Here is a 26,338-nt window from a genome sequence, read left to right as displayed (position 1 = left end):
AGCTCAACATGATCTCACAACTTTGGTCAGAAGGACAGACAGGCAGTCAGAGAGCGTATTCTCAGAAGGGTTCCTCCCCACGCTCAGTGGCCCCTCCAGAGGACTTTGCTCTGCTCGTTTCCAGCATTTGCAGTCACTTGTTAAGCTGCATCTTTCTGCCCATGGTGTTTAATGGACATAGCACGACCCTGCCACTGTGGATGTTCTCGAAAGACTGATGGGCAGCAGAGACGCCAGGGGCACACCTGTGGCTGTGCTTCTCCCTCCCAGGGCCGCCAGACCAGTCAGTGGGAGAAGCAGCAGGAGGGTCACTGCCCTTGATTTCTACAAAGTCTAGTCACAAGAAAGGGATATTGGAAGACTGGCAAAGACTTCAGTGATTTTCCACAGAAACTGATGTGTCAAAAGTAAGAAAACCACCCAGGAGGCCCTGCACACTGAGCAGCCCAGACAGTTGCAGCCCCAGCCCGGGGTGGGCACAGCCAGGCGCAGCAGGAGAAGCGCGGTGTGACCGCGTGGCAGCAGCCGAGCTCCACACCACCCACTTTGAAGAGCCGGCTGCAGAGGGTCGGCTGGGGGTCCTCTGGGGCCTTTGCCTCCACTAGCCCTAAGCCGACTTCTCTGCAGCTCAGGCGCTACCCACTCGCAGATGAGGTCGTCGCTATGCCACCCCCTTGTGGCCACTGCTGTCGCTGACAGCACCCGGTGCCCTAACCTCTGGCAGACATAAGAGGCAGGCTTTCTGGGGAAAGCGGGCTCCCTCTGCTGGTGGAGCCCTGGCACTGCTTCCTCTGAATGGCCCCGCATGTCCGCCTGGGCCTGCAATGGCAAGGCTGGCAGCCCTCACTTCTCACCCAGCACCCACGAGGAGACAGCATTGGCAAGCATGGTAGGCAGAGACACAGCAAGTGGTACAACATGGGCAGGAGGAAGCTGTAATCAGTTTATCCTCTTCCTGTAGCCATCCAAAGCCTGGTCTCCACCCTTCCCTCCATCGCCCTCATAAGCCCATGGGAGGCTGGAGGACTGTGGGGCGGCCTCCTCCAGCCCAAGCATGTGATGGAGCACCTCCGCTGCGTGCTCCGCGAACAGGCAGCAGGGAAAGCTGGGAACAGGTGGGACCCTACAGCCACTGCTTAACACTGGTGCGGAGCAAAGGCCTAGCCAAGGGCAGAAACCAGACACACTACGTGCAGTGAGAGGAAGATGGATTTAATGGCACGGGAGGATGGGAGGAAGGAGGGCCCAGCTACCAGTGAGGGTCTCACCTCCCTCTTCTTCAGCAGGTTTCCTCGCCACCGCAAACGGGGGAGGTTCTCCTGATGCTAGTGTTTCATACCGGACTACCCCTGCAGCAGGGAATTTGGGGCAGGAGACGCCTAACACAGAGGGTCGATTACAAAATAGCCCCCTCCCCTTCGTCCTGTCCCGTGTAGGGGCAGAGATGCTACTGCCCACGGCCCCCAAAGCTGTTCCCATAGCCAGGTTCCAACAACCATCCCAGGGCCTTCCCCTAGCAGTGAGACTCCAGTTCTGTGAGTCTGAGAAGGGATGTCCTGGGTGACGCGGAAGCAGGACGTCCTGCTTGGTTCCGCTGGGGCAGGTCTTCAGCCGGGCACACAAGCTGGCGGAGTCTCTGCAAAGACAGTGGGGCTGGCTGGCATGGTGGAGCAGAGGCGCTGCCTGCTGGCATCCTTCAGCACCAGGGTCTGCCTGTCTTCCTGGTAGAAATCTGTCTCCAGTTTCCAGCCTCAGAAGCACAACTTGTGTCTTGAATTTGCCCTGAAGCCCTTCCCGAGAATTCCCAGCTCTCTCTCTCCCTCTCTCTCTCCTCTCCTCTCCCACCTTCCTTCCCTTCCATGCTGCACTGCCCTTTGTTGGTGCATCAACCCTACATCAGTCAGCTCACCTGCCACTCATCCCATAAGACTGCGCCCTCATTGCTTTTCCCTACCTCTCTGAGTGGGCCCTTGAGGGTCCAGAGCTTGTAAAAGCTCCAAGCAGGAATGCAGACCATGGAGGACAGGGCCAGGAGCCAGCCCAAGGCATCCCCCCACCATGGGTACGTGTACTTCTTGTTGTAGGTCAGTGGAGTGTACTTGATCAGAGAGAACAGGAAGGTAGCCTGGGGTGAAAGCAGAAGATAAAGAGGTAGGGATGGGGCCCTGGGCCTTCTGCACCCCCATCCCACAGCCATAGTATTGGTCACCCAGCCTCAAAACTCCACCCACCTGCCCCCTCCCCCCGCCGCTCAAAAGCCACACCCTCATAGTGCTTTTCCTGGGCAGCTCCACTGCACTGCAGGACCCTTGGGTCTCTCCACTCATGACTGGCTCCCAGTTAGCACGTGGCTATGTGCCTGCGGGGGTTTCTGTGTTCTCATCCCCTGCACTGGGAACTAGCTGTGCTAACTCCCGTCCTGCCGCCCTCCTCCTCCTTCCTCACTTATATCCAGAACACTGTGGGCACCTCAGGAAATGCAGCGGCACACCTCGGCTAAGGCAGACTCTAAGCCAGCTACCTAAGCCTGCATCCCAGATTCCTGCAACTCCCCAGCTCGGGCAAGTGTGTGACCTCATGAACTTGTTTCCTCTGCACAACAGGCATAGGGTGACACCGACCCTTGCGAGGCTAAGATGAGTGAATATGTGTAAAGTGCTCTGTGCTGGCACAAGAGAGGCATCTGGAACTGAGTATTCTGACTGCCATGGTTGCTACATTATGCTGAGCAGCCCAATAATGCTTCAGATGTCAGACTCAGACCGTGCTATGAGTCAACCCATCTGACAAGCCCTCAGATTACCCCTCTGAAATGGAAAGGAAGAATGAGTCTTACTTTCTTTTTCTAGACTCCATTGAGGGAATGAATGAACAACTAAGATTTTCAACTTGTAAAGAGAAGTTGTCTCTAGAACTAAGGACCTCCACTCCACAGCTAGCACCATCTCTCCCTCCCATCGTCTGGCTTTGCCCCTGGAGAATTCCCTTACCATGCACACTGCTGGGGTAAAAAAGAGCCAACAGTATTTGATCAGAGGCCATGGCCGGTACCCGATCATATCCTCAATGTTGTCATAGAAGCGACTGGCTCCTGCCACAGGGAAGAGAAGGAAAGGGGCAGCCCGGCTTCAGCCTCTGAGACATCTGATTGGGGGCACACAGATTAGGATGGGCAAGGACAAGTAGGATGGAAAACATCATAGCTGTCTTTTCAAATCCTGGCTTGGAGAAAGTTCTTTGCTAGGATTCCCTGACATAAACAGCAGCAGGGAGAAGTGGCACAGCTGTTACGGATTCAGTCACAAAACAAGTCCCCCCACACACACACACACAGGGTCTAGGTAGGGCTGCCATAGGAAAGGCAAGTGTGTGTGTGTGTCTGTGTGTGTGTGTCTGTGTGTGTGTGTGTGTATGCAGATGTCTCCCTCTCGTCCAAGGGTACTGTGGTGAAGGACAGTGCTAGGATCTGGACCTGGTAGAGAAGCCACTCACCATAAACCCAAGCCACACACAGGGACTCAAAGATGGCCACGAAGAGGAGACACATGCCACTGGCCGCGTAGTAGTCAAAGAGCTGGAACACGTACATGCCACCCTGCATGGGAGGAGATTAGCGGAAGAGGCGGACAGACTGAGCCCTGCCACCCATGGCCTCCCAGCCGGGCAGAAATGGTGAGGGTCGCAGGAAAAGGTAACATAAGACAGCAGAGCTTACAAGCCACAAAGCTGTGGGCAGACATGGCAATAGCTAATTTTTATTATTGACTTTGGCTGGAAGAAGGCTAACATCAAATAGCCAACAGTAGGTTGTCCCTGAGAATACGCATGGATAGAGTCAGAAGCCCCAGAAAGAGTGTGCACTCCTGAGAAAGGATTAGGACAGGAATAGGGATTGTTGAGCTATTCTATGGCCCATCCTGTCCCTTAGGACACCACACAAATAACCACCCAACTCTTGGAGTTTCCCCATGCTTGGGAAAACATGGGATCCTGCTTCCCACCCATCCTTTCCATATATGCTGTTACTATGGAGTCAAATTACCTCTCAACCATCCTTTCTGTGGAGGCCAAAGAGAAAGTCCTAATGCCTTGAAGATCAGGAGGCCAAGGAGGTCCACCCTGTGCCCCTCAGCAGGTGGCAAGCAGCTCTGCTCCACCTCGCCGGGTCCCCCCTCCAGCCTCCAGGCCCCTCACCTCTGTGAGCATGACCAGCCCCACAAGGAAGGAGAAGACAGACACCAGAAGGATGAGCGTCTCCCTCCGGTTCTTCCTGCGGAACTTCTGAGGATACATGTCCACCAGCGCAGTCACCAGGCTTTCTACGCACACAAACTGGATGAGAGGGCAAGAGGAGGGGAGGGAGAGAAAGCTTCCACAGCGAGCCCCGCCAGCCCACTCTGGCTTCTGCCCAGCCTCACCAGACAGCTCCCTGCTCCAGACCCCAGAGCAGTTGTCTTTGCTTGGGTAGACCTGGTCCTACCCAGTAGGCTCCTCTTGGGTCTCCAGAAAGGGGTCTGCTTCTGCTGATCATCTAGACCCCACCTATTTAAAGTCCCAAGGGCCTTCTGCTTGCCTGTCCCCCAGCTCCCCCACCCACACACCCACACCCACACACCCACCCGTCAGGCTTTGAATGGCCACCTCTGATACCTGGCTATCCAGTCCCAGAAGAACCACCATGAAGAAGAAGAAGCAGGCCCACAGCGGGGAGAAGGGCAGCATCACCACAGCTCGGGGGTAGGCGATGAAAGCCAGGCCTGGGCCTAAGGCAAGAGCAGCGGAACAGCCCAGAGCTTGAGCCAGCTTCAACCTTTGTGACCTCAGTGCCACCCCTCCCAGGACGTGGCCACGGGGGTAACAGAATTGAAAGAGAGAAACTTGGCCTCAAAGTTACCATCATCACAGCTATCCTGACAGAAGACAAGCCCCTCAAACCTCTGACTCGTCCCATATGTCCAAGACACCACCCACAGGATAGATCTTCACTGGCAAGAAACATAAACTAGCAATCCTAGTGATGAAGGAACTTGGGACCACAAGGCCTCTGGGCTCCCAGATCTGTGGCTCCGAACCAGAAGTGTCAAGCTGGGAAGGAGCTCAGAAGTCTACACCAGACAAGTCTGTGACACTGAGCCTGGTGGAGTGACGGAAGAGGAAGTGACAATGCCTGGCAGGGTGAGCAGCCACACCCCCTGCAGCAGGGGCTTTGATATGTTGACATGACTAAGTAGATGGTAGTAATCACCTCCAGGGCTGCATTTTGTGTGGGACCTGCGGTTACTGTGACAGTTCCTGCAGCTTTTCTCTCCATAGTGGGAGGGAACTGGCATTACTTTTAGGGTGTCATTAGCACACATTCTCCCAAAGCAATGACTGCTCCTTTCAGCTGACTTGAATGATGGGGACCAATCCATTTGCCAAAGACTGATTTATCCACAGGAAGCTTCCTCTGAAAAGTCAAGAGTACCCCGGGACCTTGGACCACCTCTGAAGTCTCGGTTCTCATGCCAGCGCCAGCCTCACATGGTTAGGTCATATGGTACAGACCAAATGTTCCATGCAGTGCGTGTCATATGCAGGTTGACGGTTCCTTACCCAAAATATGTGGGAGTTTTTTGAGCTTAAAATATTTGCATGGGGGCTGGAGAGATGGCTTAGCAGTTAAGCGCTTGCCTGTGAAGCCTAAGGACCCTGGTTTGAGGCTCAATTCCCCAGGACCCACGTTAGCCAGATGCACAAGGGGGCGCATGCGTCTGGAGTTCGTTTGCAGTGGCTGGAGGCCCTGGCGCGCCCATCCTCTCTTTCTCTCTCATCTGCCTCTTTCTCTGTCTGTCACTCTCAAATAAATAAATAAAAAAAATAACAAAATATTTGCATGGATTTTTACCAGTTAAGCTTCCCTAATCTGAAAATTCAAATTGGAAACTTAGAAACATACTGGGGTGTGTGTGTGAGAGAGGACGCTTTGGGGAGTCCCCCCCAAAACTGTTTCTCATTATGGTTGTTGTTTGCTTCTGTGATTGGCAGGCTAGCTGGTCCCCCAGCTTTCTGTCTCTGTGTCCCATTGTGCCTCAACCCACCACAGCTTCCTGCTTCTACAAGGGGGCCTAGGGACCCCAACTTTGATGCCTGTGCTTGAGTGGCAGGTGCTTTCCCACTCAGCCATCTCCCAGGCCCCAAACTGGTGACTTTCTGAGTTTTACCCTGGGTACAAACCAGGCTCACAGCACGGCTGCCCTCAGCCCTTCCCAGAGAGCTCACCTGACTCTGCGACCTCAGATATTGGCACCCCCTGCTCTTGAGACATGAAGCCCAGGATGGAGAAGATGGCAAACCCCGCCACAAAGCTGGTGCCACTGTTAAGGAAGCAGAGGGCAACGCAGTCCCTGCGGGGTAGAGGTGTGAGAAAGAAGCCACCAGCCACCAAGTCAGAGAAGGGATGCTGAGGGATTGCGCTTCCTGCGCAAGACCCACCAGGAACCCCAGGGAGCAAGCCTCTCCCACAGATGCAAAGGCCAGAGGTGGGGTGTTCTGGTAATGACTACGCCAAAGCTTCCCCCACTCCCCAGAGCACTAGACATTCCCAAACACCTCGTGGCCTCTGTCCCCTGACATACTGCTACCATACTTTTGGGGACACTACCACTCTGATATGAGACCACTTGAGATGGGTCTAGATAATCTCAAATAACTCTTAAACAACTAAATGAAACGCACAGTAAAATTTTGGTGATGTTTCAGCTAATATTAAAATTGGCTTAAATTTGCTGAGTATGAACAAGGCAGGCAAAAGCGAGGGAACATAAAATGAGGAAGGGCTCATAGGAGGTGAGGCTAAGAGGTAACGTGAAAATGCATAAGGATTCAACATTTGCTAGGCATTCACCCAAACTGAGCACCATGGCAATTACTAATTATCCCAGGTCTGCTGGGCTAGCCTTCCTGAACCCACAGATTTCCTTTTTTCTTTTTTGTTTTTTCATGGTAGGGTCTCACTCTGGTCCAGGCCTACCTGGAATTCACTTTGTAGTCTCAGGGTGGCCTCGAACTCACAGTGATCCTCCTACCTCTGCCTGTCGAGTGCTGGGATTAAAGGCGTGCACCACCACGCCTGGCCCACAGGTTTCTTAAGAAGCCAGGGAGGACTCAGTGCTTCATGAGGTCTCCCAGCCAAGTCACACATCTTGGAAACAATCTTCTGTCCATCCTACAGTCTGCTCCTATGATGTCCCAGTAGCCCCAGGGATTGAAAGGTGGGCCACAGATGGGGCAGGCACATGGGCTACTTCCCCGCACCCTGGTCTAGTGTGGCTAGAGGGGCAGGAGAGTCACCTGTAGCAGTTGTTGTGGAACTTGTTGTAGCTGCCCAGGGCTGTGAGGCACCCCAGGCAGATGGCGAAGGAGAAGAAGATCTGGGTGCCCGCATCCATCCACACCTGCACAGGGAGAGGGAGGAAGTGGAACGACAGGACACGCAGACCATCTGCATCTCCACAGGAGGACACAGACGCGAGCCAGGCCCTGGCTACAGGCGGTGGCAGACCAGGTCTCTGCCCATGCAGGCGGCCCTCGGTCCCTGCTAAACCAGTGGCTAGAAGGAGCTGGGCCCCTAGATGAAGATTCCTAAATACCATCAGGGTTGAACAGGCAAAGAGAAAGACCAAAGGAAGTGTGGTAGAGAATATGGGAGGACAAGTTGGTGCTCTGGGAAGTGTGTTAGAGAGTTTTGGGGGACAGGCTGGTACACTAGGAAGTGTGTTAGAGTATGGGAGTGCAGGCTGCTGCTCCGGGGCAAAGTTAGGTGTGTGTTTGTTAAGGGTCCAGTAATGGAAGCAAGGCCCTGGGCTCTGTCCCATATCCTTCTATCTCATATCTTACAGAATTATGACAGTGAGGAGGGGATCTGTAGGCATGTAGGCACTTAATATCAAAACCATCTTAATCTTGTAGCTCTGTCCCAAAGGCGGGGCTGGTAATCTTCCATTCACAAAACGTTTAGAGGACAGACAGAAAAGCATCTGGAAAGTAAGTAGGAAATAGCGCTTCAGCTCCATCTCGATGTGTGTGTCACCAGTGTTATCTCAGCTGGCCGGCCATGCTGCGGTTTAGATCTCACAGCTGGAACCACATGCTGAACATCAAGGCGCAGGACCGAGGCGCCCTGCGGAGCTGCAGGAGGTGGGCTCGGGGCAACAGCCTCTCCTCCACTGTCTTCCAGAGGAGAGCCCCAGGCCACGGACACATTATAATCAAGGTCTGTCTAGGGGTGCGTCTCACACACTCCTGCTCCTAACAGCGAGGGCAACAGATGGCCCCGTCCGTGTTTCTTGCTTGATCTCTCACGCCAAGAGCCTACGATGTCAGAGCTCTTGTTTCCGCTAAGCTCTAGCTTCCCACCATCTCCTTCCACTGATGACAGACTCCACTGCCCCCATCTCCACCAAAGCTTGCCAGTCTCTTCTTGCCTCTCCCTCCCCCTGTAACCATCCCCACCACTCTCAGCCTTTCTTCCCCACACTCTCTTATCACACTCAGCCTACCTAAATCATCCTCCACATGCTGGGGTCTGGGGAGCCCACCTCAGAGTCACACCAACTCCTCAGCCAGCACCCCTCGCTGAGACAGTGAACCTCAGAGCCCAGGAGAATTCAGAACTCCCATCATTTTCAATGTCCCTTGTAATCCAAACGAACAGTCAGGAATGGGGTGACTGCTGTATGGCCCATAGGAACTAGCACGAGGGACACACCAGGTATCCCTCTTATTCTATGTTTTGTCTCTGCAATCATGGGGAGCAAACAGAGAAGGGTGGAGAAAGAGGGAGAATGTTGGCAGTCTTCTCACTGGGAAGCCCCTCCAGGGAAAAGTTGTCAACAGAAGAAAACACAGAGGAGGAAAAGGAGGTTCCAGAGCTCACCAGACAACAGCGCAGTAGGTCACAGGCACCAGACAATCTTTGTAACCACAAGGAAAAATTGTTACAAGGAAAAGCAATGGGGCTGGAGATTTATGTCAGCAGCTCAAAAGGACAGGGCAGGGTTGAAAGACGGGCCCCGAGGACAGGCAATTGCAAAATTCAGAGTGAATAGCGTGTGGCTATTTCTCCAGGATGCCCTAGATCCTCTATCCTCCTGAGACTCCCACAGACATCTCAGGAAAACTCAGTGACTTCCACCACTGTTCTTTCTTCTGTCCACCTCACTCGATATGTTCTGTCATACTTCAAGAGTGGGACCTTGTAGTAAGAGACCCTGAACTTGTACAAAGACAGTTTTCCCTGGGGTAGAGGTGTGAGGTGCTGAGCTGCAGGGACACCCATAGCAGCAGGCATCATGAGGCCAGGCGCTCTCTCCCAAGGAGGCCAGCCAGCCCATTGCCCTACAGCCTGAGGACTTCTCTAGCCTGGAACATTTGCCCCATGCCTCACAGTGCATTGGCCCCTGGTTACAAGGACACTCAGAAAAGCCCAGAGAGACATTTTGTATGGACCCCATGTAGACAAGGGCTCTGTATGATCATGCATGTTTATAAACTTGGACTTGCAAAGAAATCCTAAGAGAAATCACAATTTGGCTGTTTTCCTTACCCAGCAGGAAGCAGGAAAGCAGACTGAGCTGAGCCAAGTGGGGAGGAAAGGTTAATGAGAACCTACCGCGGGAAGGTGAGGGGTCAGAGCTCAAGGGTCAGGGGTGGCCTTTGAGATGGGCCCCCTCACTGGGAACTTGGCAGGCCCAGCTCCCTGTGCAGCTGTGGCCTGCCAAGCCTGCTGGGATGGGGGGAATGGAACGGGGTCAGAAGAAGGCTGCCGGAACACACAGAGCAAACTGTTCTGTTCCCCACCACAGGCAACCCACTCCCTGCTCGTTTCAGGCACCCTGGGTTCCAACACAAAACTCTGGTATGTCCTGGGCTGGGGCAGAAAACTGACCAAGAAAAACACAAGTATACAAAACACTTGGTGGGGTGCGGGTAAAAAGAGGTCTTTGGGGGTACAGACAAAGAGACAGATCTTACAAGAACCAGGAATGATGTGCTTCCAACTCCAGATTTCTTCTTAGAAAGGCAATGGTTGCATGGTGGAAAAGCATAGTCATTCTAACTGGGGCTCCATCCCTACCTCTTTCAACCACTAGCTGCTGGATCTTAGGCAAATCTCTTAATCTCTATGAACCTTCCCTTTCTCATCAGATAAATGAATACAATAACAAATAAGATAATATATGTAAAATTCCTACCACATAAAGATTAATTTCCCATCTGTGAATAATACAAATAATTCATAGGCTGTGAACTTGGCTTGATGGCACACTCCTTAGGAAGTGGGGCAGGATGACCATGAGTTCAAAGTCATCCTCATCTATGTAGCAATTTCCAGGCCAGCCTGTGTTACATGAGATGTCATCTCAAAAAAAAAAAAAAAAAAAAAAAAAGGAAAAAGCTGGGTGTGGTGGCACACACTTTTAACCCCAGCTCTTGGGAGGCAGTGACAGGTGAATCACCATGAATTTGAAGCCAGTCTGGGACTACAGAGTGAGTTCCAGGTCAGCATGGGCTAAAGTGAGACGCTCCCTTGAAAAACCACAAAGGAAAACCAATAGTAAGTCCACAGGATCTGGAAAAGCTCAGCCATGACGGTTAAGGCAGCAAGCTCCAGGAGAGCGCCGAGGGACGAAGCCCGCCGCCCCCATGAGCCCGCACGCTTGTCTGCATGTCTCCATCTGTACAAGGAAGGAAGCCAACACCTGGCCCAGGGCTCTGAAGTGATTAAACCAATTCATCCACGTCAGGCACTCGGCCAGCTGCCTGGAAGGTGACAAACACATCACATGTGTGAGCTGCTGCTACTATTTTTTTTTTTTTAATTTCCTTTCAGAGATGGTGAGGTGGCATTGCATTCAATGGATTTCACTAAAAATAAAAATCTAGTTCTGATGCCTAGTTTCAACACCCCGCTTTACTGGAATTGCGGCACGGGGATGTGAAGGGCTCAGTAGGGCTCTGTGAACAGCCTACTCCCAGCCCCTGTTCTTCTCCATCTACCAGATCTCAGCGGGACAAGAGGTCAGGAGGAGGGACACAGCCTGAGAAGCAGGTGCTGTGTCCCCAGGAGCCCATGCCTGGCATCAGCCCGGGAGCCCAGAAAAACAGGGACGCAGCCAGCGCTCAGCAACCTCAGGGACAGGGACGCAGACTGGGGGAGGAAGCCACGGCTCTTGGGCCTCAGTGCTTGATAGGAAAGATGTTTCCAGTCTCGACGTGGCCTGGCAGGGGTTCTATACCTTGTGTAAGTGCCAGGCAAAGACCAATTGGACACAGCACACTTCCCAGAGAATGCCAACTAGACTCAACTAGTCTTAGCAGGGCATCCCACCCTGCTGGCAGTGCCCTGGCTCACCGACAGCAAAGACCTCACGTCAGTATATGCCTACCATCAGGCTGCTCTTCAAACTGCCCACCGCCCATAGCCACAGAGCCCATGGAAGATACACGCTCCCTACACGGGCTATAGCTATCCTGGGGCTGAAGGATGGCAAAAGGAGCTTGGCCTTCAGTAAGTCTTTCTCCCCAACAGCTCAGACACAGCTTCACTTAATCCTCAGAAGCGAAGGCTGCTCGGCCCACACTCATGTCTTCTGGAAGCTGTTATATATGTCAAATGCTGTACCTAGAAAAGGCCTGGCACAGAACCCAGCTCTGAGAGAAATCAGGATCAGTGGGCAGGGGCCTTGTCTTCAAGAATTTGTTGCCGTTGAGTCCTGCTTCCAGTTGCAGGTGGGTATGAAAAGCTGAGATGCAGCCCAGGCGCAGAGCACATACCAGGCCTGGACACAATGCCCTATGCAGCAAAATCATAAAGAGGCTCTCTAGGCCTCAATTTCTTTATCTGTAAAACGTGGATCACTCACTGATCCACTGTGAGGATTGGCTGAATAAAGCACGTACACCTCTGAACAGTGCCAGGCATGTGGCACAAGAACCCAGCGTCTCTCGTCTTTTGTCTGTCAGCCTACCTACCCAGAGATGTGGCCATGGGTCCACAGCTCTGCGGCCCCAGAGCCTCAAGGGCCCAAACCCCAGACTTCCCCTGGCCTTCCCCCAAGAGCTTCCCCCGAGCTGCTGCCCACGGCCTCCCGCGCCATCACGGGCACTTTGGTTCTGCACAAACTAAAGGGCTTCTGATTCACGAAAAGGAAAAGAGGATGCTCGCTGTGTGTGAGGCTGCCCCGGCTCGGCCCCCGGGTCTCTGTAACTGTCCCAGGGGGAAGAATGGTGACCAGGCCAGCTGAGCCTGGAAGACACAGGAATGGCTCAGCTTTGAACCAACCCAACTCCTGTCCCAGGGAGAGCTGCTGCTTCAGGAAGAGAGCTTTGGGGCCCTGTGCCCATTCCTTGCCTCGCTCCCTCCCAGCGACTTCAGAGAGAGTTCCGGTGCCCTGCTGTTTATAACCACAGCAGAGGGCAACCAGCAATCTTAATCCTTATGAGGTCATCCGAACTGGCTTTGAACTCTCAACCTCCTGCCCTAGCCTCACTGCGTCATGCAGTTCTATCTAACAGCCTTAGGCGTGTTGGGGACACTTGCAAAAACAACACTCCTGCTTCCCTCCGTGCCCACCGGCAGCAGTGTGACACTTGCTAACGTAGCTGGCCCCTCTGCCAGCTTTCAACATGGCTCCCAGGGAGAAGCCGGAGAACATCTTCCCACTCTGGCCTGTCTCATGCTGCCTCCACTGTGCCAGCACCACCCTGCCCTGCGCCTGGAGGCAGGGAGTGGAGAGGGGGAGTGTAGACCCTGAAGGAAGGTCTGCAGGAAAACTGCCAGGAAACTTGACACCAGCCCAGCTGCTGTGGGAGCAGTGGGAAGTGAGTGCAGAGCAAGCGGGGTGGTCCCCGGGAAGAGGGAAGGCCTGGGGACTGGAGGAGGCTGGCAGGCAGAGGAGCCGGAGACAAGAGAGAAGCTCTGGAGAAGACAAAAATTAAAAAAAAAAAGAAAAAAAAATGCCGAGAGTGAGGAAAATGGAGATGGAGAGAGAAGGGGGCAAGCGGGTCATTAGGGGTGTTTAGTGACTTCTTTGCAGTCGCCAACATTATCACCAGAGCTCTAAGCCCTGTGCATCCCTTGGCAGCTGTTCACAAAGAAGGGGCAATGTGCCACATCTTATGACTTGCAAACAGATACCTGCAGAAGGGTACACTGCCCCCCCAGATGCCTTGGCCCAGAGCTGAGACTCCCCCTTTGTAGCTCAATCACCTCCAAAGTATGTGGTGGTCCCTGCCATGGTTTCTTACCTGAGGATCCCACAGACGTGTGATGTTGGGATACAGGTAAAATTGAATTCCTTGGGCTGCCCCAGGCAGTGTCACCCCTCGAATTAAGAGAACCACCAGCATGAGGTAAGGGAAAGTAGCTGTGAAGTAAACCACCTAGTCAAGGCAGAAGAGAGAGGGGAAGGAGTAAGGAAGAAAGAAAACCCAGAGTCCCCACCCCTGAGCAGGGACAAGACTGAGGCAGGAGCTCCCAACCCACAGAGAAAGTCGGGGGATGCCTCCCGGGATCTTTTCAGTCCAGCAGCTGTTCACTTCCATCACTGCAAACCTCAGCCCCACCCTCTTTGTGCATATTTAGTGTCTTGGGACTGACTGGAACTCCAACATGAGTGCTTGGAAGGACAGCCAGGGTGTCAGGGATGCAAAGACCTGTGTCACATGATCCCTTCTCCCTGAGACAGCCAGATTTGGAAGGAAGCCTTGTAAGAGGCCTCAGGAGCAGGAGTCCAGAGTGCTCAGAACACACACTCTCGCCCTCTCCCTCTCTCTCTCTCTCTCTCTCTCTCACACACACACACACACACACACACACACACACACACACACACTCACTCACTCCTCAAATGCTCTAGAGCAGAGTCCCTAAAATCACTGGGTCAGTCGGGAAACACTTTGAGGCACGAGTTCTAATGGCATTCTCTATCCACCCACTGGAACTGGGAAGCCAGGCCGCGAGCTTTGCCAGCACTAACACATGCTGTGGATCCCAACAGGGAATTCCTCTGGAGCTGCCCTCCCTGCCCTTCTCTCCTTTCATCTCCCAGAAGCACGTGGATGGCACCCAGGAGAGGCAAACAGTGGCTACACACACACACACACACACACACACACACACACACACACACACACTACTTGTGGGGTCATTCAGCCAAGGTGACAGGCCCCAGGAAGGGTATGGGGGGGCAGGGAGCCCTCCATCTAGCACAGACCTTGCCGGTGGATTTGACCCCCTTCCAGATGCAGAAGTAACAGATGACCCAGGCAAGCAGGAGGCACAGGACCAGCTCCCAGCGCAGCGCCCCCAGGTTCTGGATGCCATCTGACAGCCTCAGGACCCGCCTCCTGCAAGAGAAGCCTTAGCCTGGCCAACTCGGATGCCAACCTTGGGTGGTTTTTCTTCTTTTCTTTGCTCCTTTGTTTCTTCTTTCCTTTCTCCTTTTCTTCCCTCCCTCTCTCCATCCTTCTTTCTTCTTCCCTCCCTCCTTTTTGTTCTAGCATTTTTCCTGTGTTGGGGCATGGACTCCAGAGCAATCACATCCCTGAGGGCGAGGTCTAAGCAGCAGAGATATGCCTCCTGGACCTTGTCCACCAGCTCTTTGCACTGAGACCTAGGAGGCTCCCCTGTGCCCAGAGATCGAGGGGGACAATGACACACTGTGCTCAGCTCAGCTTGCTCTGAGTTCTGAGCATGGAAAATGGAAAACGATGCACTGATATCAGAGATCCAGCACTGGGTTAACACAGAGAGCCTGAGAGGGGCCAAGAGGAGTGTGGGTACCATGCATGGACACTCTCTCAACATGAGAAGAATTTCAAAGTTTCCATCTCTAAGGCCAGTCCTGCATTAGCCACAGTTCAGGCCCCTCAAACCAGCCATTTAGGTGCTCTCCAGGAAGTACCCCAACCAGAACCTCCTTTGGAATACACCCCACACTCAGAAGGGGAAAGGGTCTCACTTACTCCCAGAACTCGATGACCGGGGAGGTGGCATTCTCAGAGGTCACGTTCAAGGAGCCATTGGATTTCTGCAACTCCACGCAGTTCTCTACCCCACAGGACCCAGGGAATGAAGAGAAAGAAAACTCATCAGGCAATATCTGGCATTAGAGAGAATGGGGTAGAATTGAAATAGCTGGATGGCATGGGTTCTCTAAACCAAACATCCTCTCCTGCGGGATCGCCCCACAAGACCACTGCACCTCCCACATGCTTTCACTTGTGCTTAGAAGGACTAGACAGCGCTAGGGAAGGAGCTCTGTGTGTCAGGTATACACAGATATTCCTTGGAAACTGTCCCAGGAAAGTCACAGCCTTTGAGGAACGGTCAGAGCACCTTCCAAGGAAGTCAAGAGAACAGTGCTGGGGACAAGCTCATGAGGTGCTGGCTTGAATCCTGACCCTCTGGGTTTCAGCTGTGTGGCCCTGGGTAAGTGACAGCTTGGCACCCCAGGCGTCACTTCCCTGACCTCTGAAATGTAGATATTAATATCCACTGTGCAGAACCAATGGGGCACAAATGAAAATGTGAATGTGAAATGCTGATGCTTGGCGGCTCAGCATTGCCTGTGTCACTTTGAGGCTCTACCATGTTGACATTTGTTCTGATGTTTTATCTTGGGAAATGTAAGAGCAGATATTCTTTTCCCCCACTGTAGATAGAGAAGACGAATCTTCCTAGAAATGGCTTATCCCAGCTCGTACGTGACTAAGTGACCTGGGATCCAGGTCAGCAAACTATCCAGTTTCTATCCTCAGGATATCTAAAAGCACGGCAAGGCCTTTGCATGCCCTGCCCCTCCGCCAAAGGGCTGTGCCATGTCTTCATGACTCACTCCAAAGCCCATTGTGGTGTCAACCCAGCAAGCCTCCCCTGACTACCTAGTTCAAATCACACATCTACCCAGCTGCGGCATTCAGGACCGGACAGTGGCTGACGCTACCGCCCACAAAACACCTGCACAATAGGAGGGGAGAAAATGATGCCATCAAAGGAAGAGAGCCGGTCCCCCCAGACATAAAGTGCCTGGATATCCATGACCTCACAGTGCCTGACACTACCTACACAAGACCATCATAAGAGGAGGAAAAGATCATGACATCAAAGTAAAAGAGAGACTGATTGAGATGGGGAGGGGATATGATGGAGAGTGGAATTTCAAAGGGGAAAGTGGGGGGAGGGAGGCTATTACCATGGAATATTTTTTATAATCACGGAAGTTGTTAATAAAAATTGAGGAAAAAAAAAAAAAAAGGAAGAGAGCCGGGCATGGTGGCACGCACCTTTAGTCCCAGCACTCAGGAGGGAGGCAGAGGTAGGAGGATCGCTGTGATTTCCAAGTCAGCCTGGGCTACAGTGAGACCCTACCTTGGAGAAACCCAACATTATATATATGTGAGTGGTTGGAAAGAAGAAGAGAGCTTCACATAGGCCGGCAGGATGGAATGCTAGGGGAGGCTACCTGTCCACGGAACCATATTGCTTTCCTTGAAGATAAGGGAAGGACAGGATGTCCTATGCCATTCAAGATGCCAGGCTCCAAGCACATCAGACCTACTAGGAGAGGTGTGGAAAGTGTCTGAGAACAAAGCTCTTGGGTGTCCATTCACTTTAGGGTCGCCTCAGAGTACCCCATCAACCTAGAGGCGAGTGACCTAACAGTGCCCTGAAGAAAACCTCCAGCCAGCAGACCCTCCTTGGATTCGTTCCAAGAACTTTGCTGTTCACTGTCTGGCAAGCTGGTTGTGAAGGGCAGTTCAGCACTCACAGATACAAGCAGAGAGAAGACATGGTATGAGAAAATATTAGAATGAGACAGATTTTTAAATCTTTGAACAATTTTTTTGCAGCACTATGGACTGAACGAAGGATCCCATGTATGCCTAGCACTGTGCCGCGGAGCCCTGCCCTCGGCCCTCAGCGCGTCTTGCTGGGAGCTTATGAGGGAGGGAGGTAGCCGGCGCTGTGCTGGGCACTAAGGCTATTGAGAAAGAGCACCTTTCCTGCCTCCTGCTGTCACCAGTTAGTGAGGTCACCACATTGGTAAGCGGCAAGGTAGCGTAAGGCCCAGGAGGGCCAGAGGTCAGTACAGGCCTAGCAGTACATTTGAGAGGAGCCTAATGCAATCTTGGGTGTCAAGGAAGGGCTCTCCAAGATTTGACCTTTCACTTGACAAAGATGGTGGAATGGAAGTGGTGACAAAAACTGGTAAGGACCTGCCCAGGAGGGAAGCATGTGGCACAAGGGCAAGAGTTGTCAGGGTGATGTGGGGGCAACAGCCAGAGGCCACACCCTAACGGCATAAAGAAAGCTACACTGAAACCCTGGCAAGTCAAGAACTAAAACTCCAACTCAGAGCCGGCTCAGCAGTTAATGCACATGCCTGCAAAGCCTAAGGACGAGGTTTTGATTCCTCAGGACCCACAAAAGTCAGATGCACGTGGTGGCATGTGCATCTGAAGTTTGTTTGCCGTGGCTGGAGGCCCTGGCATGTCCATTCTCTCTCTCTTCTATCTCTCTCTGCTTGCAAAATAAATGAAAGTATATTTTTAAAAACGTCAACTCAAAGGTGAATTTCTTCTCTGTACAAGACCAATCGTGGCCATGGCCACTTCCGAAGGGCAGCCCTCATGGACAAGCACCGAAAGATATTTCGATAAGAACTGCAGTGTGTGCTGATGAGAACCCAGGCAGAAGAGAGGCTGGCAAGCTCGTCATCTGTACTTTCCAACCACAGAGCCACTTGCTCGTGTGGGTACTTAAAAAGTTAGGTAAAAAAAAAAAAAATTAAATTCTGGGGTTGGAGAGATAGCTAAGCAGTTAAGGCACTTGCCTATGAAGGTTCGATTCCTCAGTACCCCGAAAGCCAGATGTGCGAAGCCACACATGTTTCTGAAGTTTGTTTGCAGTGGCTGGGCACCCTGGCACACCCATTTTCTATCTGCCTCTTCCTCTCTCTCTCTCTCAAATAAAGAACGAAAGAAAATATTTTTAAAAATTTAAATTCTGCTTCTCAGATGCAGTAGTAGCATTTCGGGTGACAATAAGGTACATGTACAGTGAACCCATCCCCATCCTCACAGAGTGCACGCCCATCTCACAGACAGTGCACGCCCATCTCACAGAGTGTATGCCCATCTCACAGAGTGCATGCCCACCTCACAGACAGAGTGCACGCCCATCTCACAGAGTGCACGCCCATCTCACAGAGTGCACGCCCATCTCACAGAGTGCACGCCCATCTCACAGAGTCTACGCCCATCTCACAGAGTGCACGCCCATGTCACAGAGTGCACACCCATCTCACAGAGTGTATGCCCATCTCACAGAGTGCACGCCCATCTCACAGAGTGCACGCCCATCTCACAGAGTCTACGCCCATCTCACAGAGTGCACGCCCATCTCACAGAGTGCACACCCATCTCACAGAATGTATGCCCATCGCACAGAGTGCATGCCCATCTCACAGAATGTATGCCCATCGCACAGTGCATGCCCATCTCACAGAGTACACGCCCATCTCACAAAGTGTACGCCCATCTCACAGAGTGCCCACCCATCTCACAGATTGCACGCCCATCTCACAGACTTCATGCCCATCTCACAGAGTGCACGCCCATCTCACAGAGTACATGCCCACCTTACAGACTTCAAGCCCATCTCACAGACAGAGTGCACGCCCATTCTCACAGAGTTGTTGGCAGGCCCACTCTAGATATTTTTGTTGCTTTCAAAATACCAGATTGAGTGGATCTTTTGTTATAGGTGGCTCACATGATTTTATAAGCACAGAAGTTAATTTCTATTATAAATTATATCAATGATGTATACACTAACAGCTCATTTCCCACTTATGCCCAGATAAATTACAAGCTTAAAAGCCCTAAAAAATATTAGAAAGAAGATATGAGAAATAAATTGCCAGCATATATATCAAGCTGGACATGTTTCAAGTGGCAGTAAATAAGTGGTTAAACATGTAAAAGGAGTCAGTTTTATTTGTATAGTGCAGGAATAGAATGTGTGGGTTTATTTTTTGAGATCCTGTGACATTTTGCTTGTGATATGGTAATATATTGTCAGGAGGGAGCCCAGAGCCTTGCAAATGCCAGGCAAATCCTCTTCCACTGAGCTGCCCCCAGGTCCCCCACAGCCTTGTTCTTGATGTAAGTTCTTCCTGACCTACTTGGCCACTTATGAATCCCTAATTTAGACTGAGGACCGAGTGGCCTGGAATGTTGGGCGGCGGCGGCGGCGGCCGTCTTACCCGTGTTCCACTCGTGGCGGCAGCTTCCCCAGGGAAGGTCGGCGGCGAAGCTGCTGAAGAGGTAGAAGAGGGCCCAGGCCAGCACGATGATGTAGTAGATGTTGAGGAGACTGACGATCATCTGCGAGGCGTAGCCGATACCTGCCGAGGGACTGCAGCTTTGGGCCAGAACCGTACACAGACCGGCGCCGCACCCATCCCCGCCCAAGGAGGGGCTCACTCCACCATCAGGTTCCTAACAGCAAGAAGTGTCTGCCTTCCGCCTCTCGGCCTGTTCCCCAGGCACTTCCTCCTTCATCGGGTTCCGACATTCACTGATTCAGAGTTATTTTTAAATATGCAAGACCGGCGCTGGCATGTGCCGCACATCTCTAAGCTTAGCATTCTGGGGACCAAGGCAGTTCAAAGTCAGCCTAGTCACCACACAGTGAGACTTTATTAAAAAAAAAAAAAAAAAAAGGTACCCAGGCTTGATGGGTGCATGCCTTTAATCCCAGCACTCGGGAGGCTGAAGTAGCAAGATGGCCATGAGTTCAAGGGCACCCTGAGACTACAGAGTGAATTCCAGGTCAGCCTGGGCTAGAGTGACACCCTACCTCCAAAAACCAAAAAATAAACAAATAAATAAATAAAAAGTAAGACTAACTTCACATACCAATAGTTAATGTATGCCAGAATTAGTCTGATATGTTTCTGAAACAAAAGCACAACCCAGAGACACAGTGCAGAGGACAAAATGCAACTCACATCAGAGAAAATACCAGATAACCACAGGATCTAAAATGAACCTGCAGTGAGGCGCCATTCTGCAGCTACAACTGTAGTGATGGATTTTTAAAGGCAACATCTAATGTAGTCCAGGCTGGCCTTAACTTCTTATGCATCCTAGATTGATCCCCCTGCCTTAGCCACCTGTATGCTGGGATTGCAGGTGTGAGCCACCACACCTGACTCCTGAGAGATTTTGAATTTGTTACAAATGATGTGACTCAGTGGTTTCCATACTTGTCTGAACACCGAAATGACCTAGGTATCTGGGGCTACAGCTCAGTGGTACAGTATGTGGATTCAATCCTTAACACCACAATGAATAAATAAGCTTATTTAACTTAAAAAGAAGAGACTTCTTTTTTTTTTTTTTTTTTTTTTTTTTTGAGGTAGGGTCTCGTAACCCAGGCTGACCTGGAATTCACTAGGTAGTCTCAGGGTGCCCTTGAACTCATGGCAATCCTCCTACCTCTGCCTCCCTAGTGCTGGGATTAAAAGCATGTGCTACCACACCCAGCCAAGAAGAGACATTTTTAAGTAGGAAAAGATGTCTTGTGACATTGTCAGTCACCATTTTCATGGGACAACTTAATCAATCAATCAAGAGACATCCACTTGATTGTCTCTTTGATCCAATAATCCAACTCCCAGGAGTTTATCCCAAAGAAAAAATTCTAAAGAGGTAAAGCTATGTAAGTATGCATAATACCAAAATAAGAAAAAGTTTAAAGTAAAAATAAGTCCCAAAGAGAGAACTATTTAATTATGACATATATACTTGATGGACATTTATGAATCATTAAATGATCATAGCACAGAAAGTAGAAAATAAAACTAACTTTAAAAAAAACATAAATTGGGCTGAAAAGATGGTTTAGCAGTGAAAGTGCTTGCCTATGAAGCCTGAGGACCCATGTTTAACTCTCCAGGTCCCACATAAGCCAGACACATAAGGTGATGTAAGTGCGCAAGGCTGCACATGCACACTAGGTGACACATATGTCTGGAGTTCAATTACAGTGGCTGGAGTCCTTGGTGCACCAATTCTCTCTTCTCTCTCTCTCTCTCTCTCTCTCTCTCTCCCTCCCTCCCTCTCATAAAAAGGGGGGAAGTTGTTGGGCTTGCCTCAAAAACAAAAACCATAAATGATTCATATATTAAATAATGATACATTATAAATTACATGGGAAGGAAAAATATTGAAATAAAGCCTCCAAACTGGAAGGCACCTATAAATGTACTTCAGTGAATGGATACATGGCTGAACATTCTGGTATGTCTACATCATGACTATTATTCAGCAACGAATCTCATGGGAGGAGACTGAGTGATGGATATGAAAGGTGTCATGCTGAGTGAAAAGGCCATGGCAAAATCATTTCATGCTAATAACCCCGTTGATATGACATTGACAAAATGACAGAGACAGAACACAGAAGAGGGTTTGCCAGAACAGAGGTCAAGGGCAGGGAGGAGAAGGGAAAGTAGAGCTAGGCAGGGGCAGCATGATGGAGGTTGTTGTGGTGATGGAATTGTGGGTACCTTGGAAGTGGTGGTGGTGGTGACACAAATCCACACGTGTGACAAGATTATAGCTACACACACACAGATGAAGGTGAGAAAGACCAAAGAAATCTGAATAAAGTTTGTGGATAGACTCAGTGTCAGTTTGGGTTTTGCGATTATCCTATAGTTAGTTATGTAAGATGTTACCATTGAGAAAAATTAGGGAAAAGGTATGTGGGGACTCTCTGCACTGTTTTTATAACTTCTTGTGAATCTAGAATTACTTCAAAATAAAACCTCATTGAAGAGCTGGGCATGCATGGTGGTGCTCTCCTTTAATCACAGCACTCGGGAGGTGGAGGTAAGAAGATCACTGTGAGTTCAAGATCAGCCTAAGCTTCAGAATGATTTTCAGATCAGCCTGGGCTTAAAGGAGACCCTACCTCAAAAAAAAAAAAAAAAATTGGGGCTGGAGAGATAACTTAGCCTAAGGACCCAGGTTCAGTTCCCCAAAACCCACCTAAGCCAGATGCACAAAGCGGCACATGTGGCTGGAGTTTGTATGCAGTGGCTAGGGACCCTGGCGCACCCATTCTCTCCCTCCCTCTCTCTCTCATAAGTAAATAAATAAAATGTTTTTTCAAAATGGAAAATGGAATAGAACCACTGTTATACATTTAAAGCACACCTACTAAAATAGCTTTACTTTCTATTCATTTAACCCAAAACCCTTGCCCCGCCCTCAGCTCTGTCTCTCCTCATCCTCCTCACCACGTCCAGCCGACCCTCCCAGTCTGCAGCCCAGAGACCAGCGCTTCCAGTGGAGGCTCGGCTCTTCTCTTCAGCCGCAGAATTGCTACTCAGTCACCCCACTAGCGTATTGCCCTAGACCTGGACTCAGTGTGCTCACCCTCAAAGATGGGGCAGATCTTCCTCCAGGCTGTGATGCCTCCCTGACTGGTGTACTGGCCCAGGGCTGTCTCCAAGAGGAAAAGGGGAATCCCACAGGTGAAGAGGAAGATGAGGTAGGGGATAAAGAAGGCACCTGTTTTGAAACAAACAAAATAGAGAAAACGGTTATCCATTGCTGGCACTCTCCCCTTCATGGGCCATATGCACCCTACTTTGCCACCCTGCACGGCTGGTAAGAATCTTAGGGGCAGCTAGGTAACGTGCAAACCGCGGGAAACACTGTGTAGACATGCCAAGCCAGGACACCAAGTTAGCTACACCATCTTGAGCCTTTTTTCACTGTGTAGCTTTTTTTTTTTTTTCCAATTTGTTTATTTGTTTGCAAGTAGAGAGAGGAACAGAAGAAGAAAGAGAACAAGAGAGAGGGGGAAAGGTGCACCAGGGCCTCCTAGTGAACTCCAGACTTGTGTTTTTGTGCTTCTGGCTTTACGGGGGTACTGCAGAATCTAACTCAGACCATCAGGCTTTGTAAGCAAGCACCTTTAACCCAGGACAGCTCTCCAGCCCTCCTTCCCCCCAACTGTGTAGTTGTAATCCACACCTGACAAGGTTTGCTCTCCACTGAACATCAATTACCACCTGGGTAATACATCACTCATGGCAACAGCAAAGAGATCTCTGAACCATAAATATCCAAGAATATTAGCACAGCCCACAATCTAGAAGTCTTTTCAAAGAAGTTATTACACTAAGGTTAGATAGAGACTGGATTTTACAGACATAATCTTTCCCAGGCCAGGCTGGCCTCAAGCTCATGATTTTCCTACCTCAGCTTCCAAATGTTGGTATTACGGGGAAGACTTTCAGCATGGTAAAACCAGATTTTTCCTTTGGTAAACTTTCAGATTCTGGTTCCATAATCGTGGATTGAGGCAAGACTATGGATGCTAGTGTTTGCTCTGCGTGGACTTCCATTTGCTGTCAAAGTAGACAGAGAAGCTACTAGTGGAGAGCAGCCGGAGGAGGACTGAGCAGAGAGGAAACCCAGCACCCTCAATCAGAGAAGGACTGAGCACAGAGGAAACCCAGCATCCTCAACCAGAGGAGGACTGAGCACAGAGGAAATTCAGCACCCTCAACCAGAGGAGAACTGAGCACAGAGTAAGCCCAGCACCCCTCCGCGTTGGCTTCTCCTGATCAGCACATACACATGAGGAGAGCACCCGAGGAGAGGACTAGAACTATTCAGATGAGAATGGCCCTACACTGGAAAGAACTATTCAAAAAGATAAAAAATAATGGTGGCCATATAGTGCTTGTCAGACTGAGCCAAGTGAGGACTCACCTGATACTGTATCACGTGTGCAGAATAGGTATTTCTCTTAGTAAGTGTTCTCCTCTCTAATGGAAAAGACCCCCAGACTAAAGACAACTCCAGTCCTATCTAGCAAATCTTAAAATCAAAACACAAAATGATCTCAAAACAGAGTTCCAAAATACTTTTAGGAAGCCGGGTGTTGTGGCACATGTCTTTAATCCCAGCATTCAGGAGGCAGAGGTAAGAGGATTGCCATGAGTTCGAGGCCATCCTGAGAATACAGAGTGAAATCCAGGTCAGCCTGGACTAGACTGAAACCCTAGCTCGAAAAACAAAAACAAAACAAAAAAAATTTTTTAAGGCAGAAGTGGCTTAGCAGTTAAGGCACTTGCCCGTGAAGCCTAAGAACTCATGATCGACTCTCCAGGTGCTGTATAGGCCCGATGCACAGTGATGCAGGGGTGCAAGTCCCCCGCCTCATTAAAAAAGCCAGTCTGTTGGGCTTGCCTCAAAAAAAATTTTTTTGAATAGGAAATTAACAACAAATAAAGGAAAAATTCACTAGATCTGGAATCCAATAATAATAATTATGAAAGAACTTTTTTACTGTCTGCAAAGAACTAGGAAAATGTTACTCATAAAAAACAAATAAGGACCCAGGGATGGTGGCACACGCCTTTAATCCCAGCACTAGGGAGGCAGAGTTAGGAGGATCATGGTGAGTTCAAGGCCAGCCTGAGACTACAGAGTGAATTACAGGTCAGCCTGGAGTACAGCGAAACCCTACCTCAAAAAAACAAAAGTAAAAATTTAAATTTAAAAACAAAAATGTAATTAAGGGCTGGAGCTCTGCTCAGCAGTTAAGGCACTTGCCTGCCAAACCTAATGATCCAAGTTTGACTCCCCAGTACCCACATAAACCAGATGCACAGAGCAGCACATGCATCTGGAATTCACTTGCAGGGGCTGGAGGCCTTGGTGTCTCTCTGCTTGCAAATAAATAAATAAAATGTGTTTTTAAAAAAACTAAGTAAGGCTTCTCCTTCTTGAGGACAAGCATATTTACTTCTCACCTGGGATACTTTTCCTTTTTTTTACATTATCATTTTCACTTTAGGAACCTTTAGGTGTTTTGGCAATGGCTTTGTGAATCAAAGCCATCACAAATACTGTTTCCTAAACTTATGATTTTTATTTTCTCTATACTTATTTCCCCCTAAATCTTGGAGAGTTGTGGACCGCAAGAAGACGGTGCACTTCCCTCCCAGGGTGGGGCCGTGGTGAACTGGCAGGCGCCTGCATCTCTGGGAGACCCGACCTTGGATGACAACATTCGCTCCTAGGAGGAGCCGCCAGCGCTTCTCCCTCTCTGCGGTTTGTGCGATCCGTGGGTACACAGAGCAGTAAACTGCTGAATAAGACGTGCTGTCTGAGCGGAGGCACCTGCATCCTGGGTCCTTCTACAGACACACCTGTGGACATGGGGTACACGGGAGCCCCGTGGGTCCGTCCCTCGTAGCACCTGGCTGCCCAAAAACTGTTGTCTGCGTGGTCCGACCATCACCTCGGCTTCCAGGACGGCAGAATTAGGGCCATCGATGCCAACCACTTTGAGGCTGGCCTTTATCGGTCTTTCTATACAAAGTTACTATTAATGGACATTTGCCTTTATTCTAGGCCTGCAAATGTAGGAGTCATGCCAATTTCATGACCAGTGTCCTTAAATAATGCGCGCGTTTCCATACTGGTCCCTAACACTTCCTGAAAACACCCAGAACGTCACCTCGCCCCACATCAAGCATTTGTCTTTCTATCTGGCTGTTGAGCCCATGGCCTCAGAGTGCTAAGCACTCTGTCACCCAGCTCTGGCCCCAGCCTGAAAGCTACCTTTTCTGCAAAACCAGAAAGGCTTACTACCTGGTGTCCGCCTTGGGTGTTTTCTGACAAATGGAACTCTTTTGTCTTCTTACTAATAATTTCAGACATTCTACAGTTTACTAAAGGCTGATCCTGATGTGGAAATGGAGATAAAGTTTTGAGTAGATCAAAATCAGTTAAGACAGGGGCTGGAGAGATGGCTTAGCGGTTAAGGGCTCGCCTGTAAAGCCTATGGACCCCAGTTCGAGGCTCGGTTCCCCAGGTCCCACGTTAGCCAGATGCACAAGGGGGCGCACGCGTCTGGAGTTCGTTTGCAGAGGCTGGAAGCCCTGGCGCGCCCATTTTCTCTCTCTCCTTCTATCTGTCTTTCTCTCTGTGTCTGTTGTTCTCAAATAAATAAATAAATAATGAACAAAAAAAATATTAACAAAATCAGTTAAGACAGTATCTGGGACGGGGGAGATGGCGCAGTGGTTAAAAGGCTTGCTTGCAAAGTCTGCTGGCCTGGTTTCAGCTCCCCAGCACCCATGTAAAGCCAGATGTCCAAAGCGGGAATTTGTTTACAGTGGCAAGAATCTCTGGTGAGCCTGTTTTTTATTCTTTTTCTGCTTGCAAATATATAATTTTTTTAAAAGAATAGCTT

At 50.4% G+C, this 26,338-nt stretch overlaps 1 protein-coding gene across 5 annotated transcripts in view; it reads right to left on the bottom strand.

Annotated features, from left to right (window-relative positions):
- Nucleotides 1-1,196: 1,196 nt before the first annotated feature.
- Nucleotides 1,197-26,338, bottom strand: part of Slc6a13 (solute carrier family 6 member 13) — a 48,833-nt gene continuing 23,691 nt past the window's right edge. For 2 of the 5 annotated variants that reach the window (XM_012951359.2, XM_045137776.1), the window contains exons 3-15: nucleotides 22,498-22,632; nucleotides 19,314-19,454; nucleotides 15,010-15,094; nucleotides 14,259-14,391; nucleotides 13,291-13,425; nucleotides 7,333-7,436; nucleotides 6,262-6,386; nucleotides 4,651-4,763; nucleotides 4,195-4,332; nucleotides 3,493-3,595; nucleotides 2,991-3,091; nucleotides 1,955-2,125; nucleotides 1,197-1,636 (exon numbers count right to left, since the gene is read on the bottom strand). In XM_012951359.2, the coding sequence (XP_012806813.1) occupies nucleotides 1,514-1,636; nucleotides 1,955-2,125; nucleotides 2,991-3,091; nucleotides 3,493-3,595; nucleotides 4,195-4,332; nucleotides 4,651-4,763; nucleotides 6,262-6,386; nucleotides 7,333-7,436; nucleotides 13,291-13,425; nucleotides 14,259-14,391; nucleotides 15,010-15,094; nucleotides 19,314-19,454; nucleotides 22,498-22,632 (1,607 nt within the window). In that variant the 3' untranslated portion in view covers nucleotides 1,197-1,513. The remainder of the gene's footprint in view (nucleotides 1,637-1,954; nucleotides 2,126-2,990; nucleotides 3,092-3,492; nucleotides 3,596-4,194; nucleotides 4,333-4,650; nucleotides 4,764-6,261; nucleotides 6,387-7,332; nucleotides 7,437-13,290; nucleotides 13,426-14,258; nucleotides 14,392-15,009; nucleotides 15,095-19,313; nucleotides 19,455-22,497; nucleotides 22,633-26,338) is intronic. The other 3 variants (XM_045137778.1, XM_045137777.1, XM_045137779.1) reach the window with 3 other exon arrangements.

Source organism: Jaculus jaculus, chromosome 18 (assembly GCF_020740685.1).
Source record: "Jaculus jaculus isolate mJacJac1 chromosome 18, mJacJac1.mat.Y.cur, whole genome shotgun sequence".
NCBI lineage: Eukaryota > Metazoa > Chordata > Mammalia > Rodentia > Dipodidae > Jaculus > Jaculus jaculus.
This window is presented reverse-complemented; position numbering and strand designations above follow the sequence as displayed.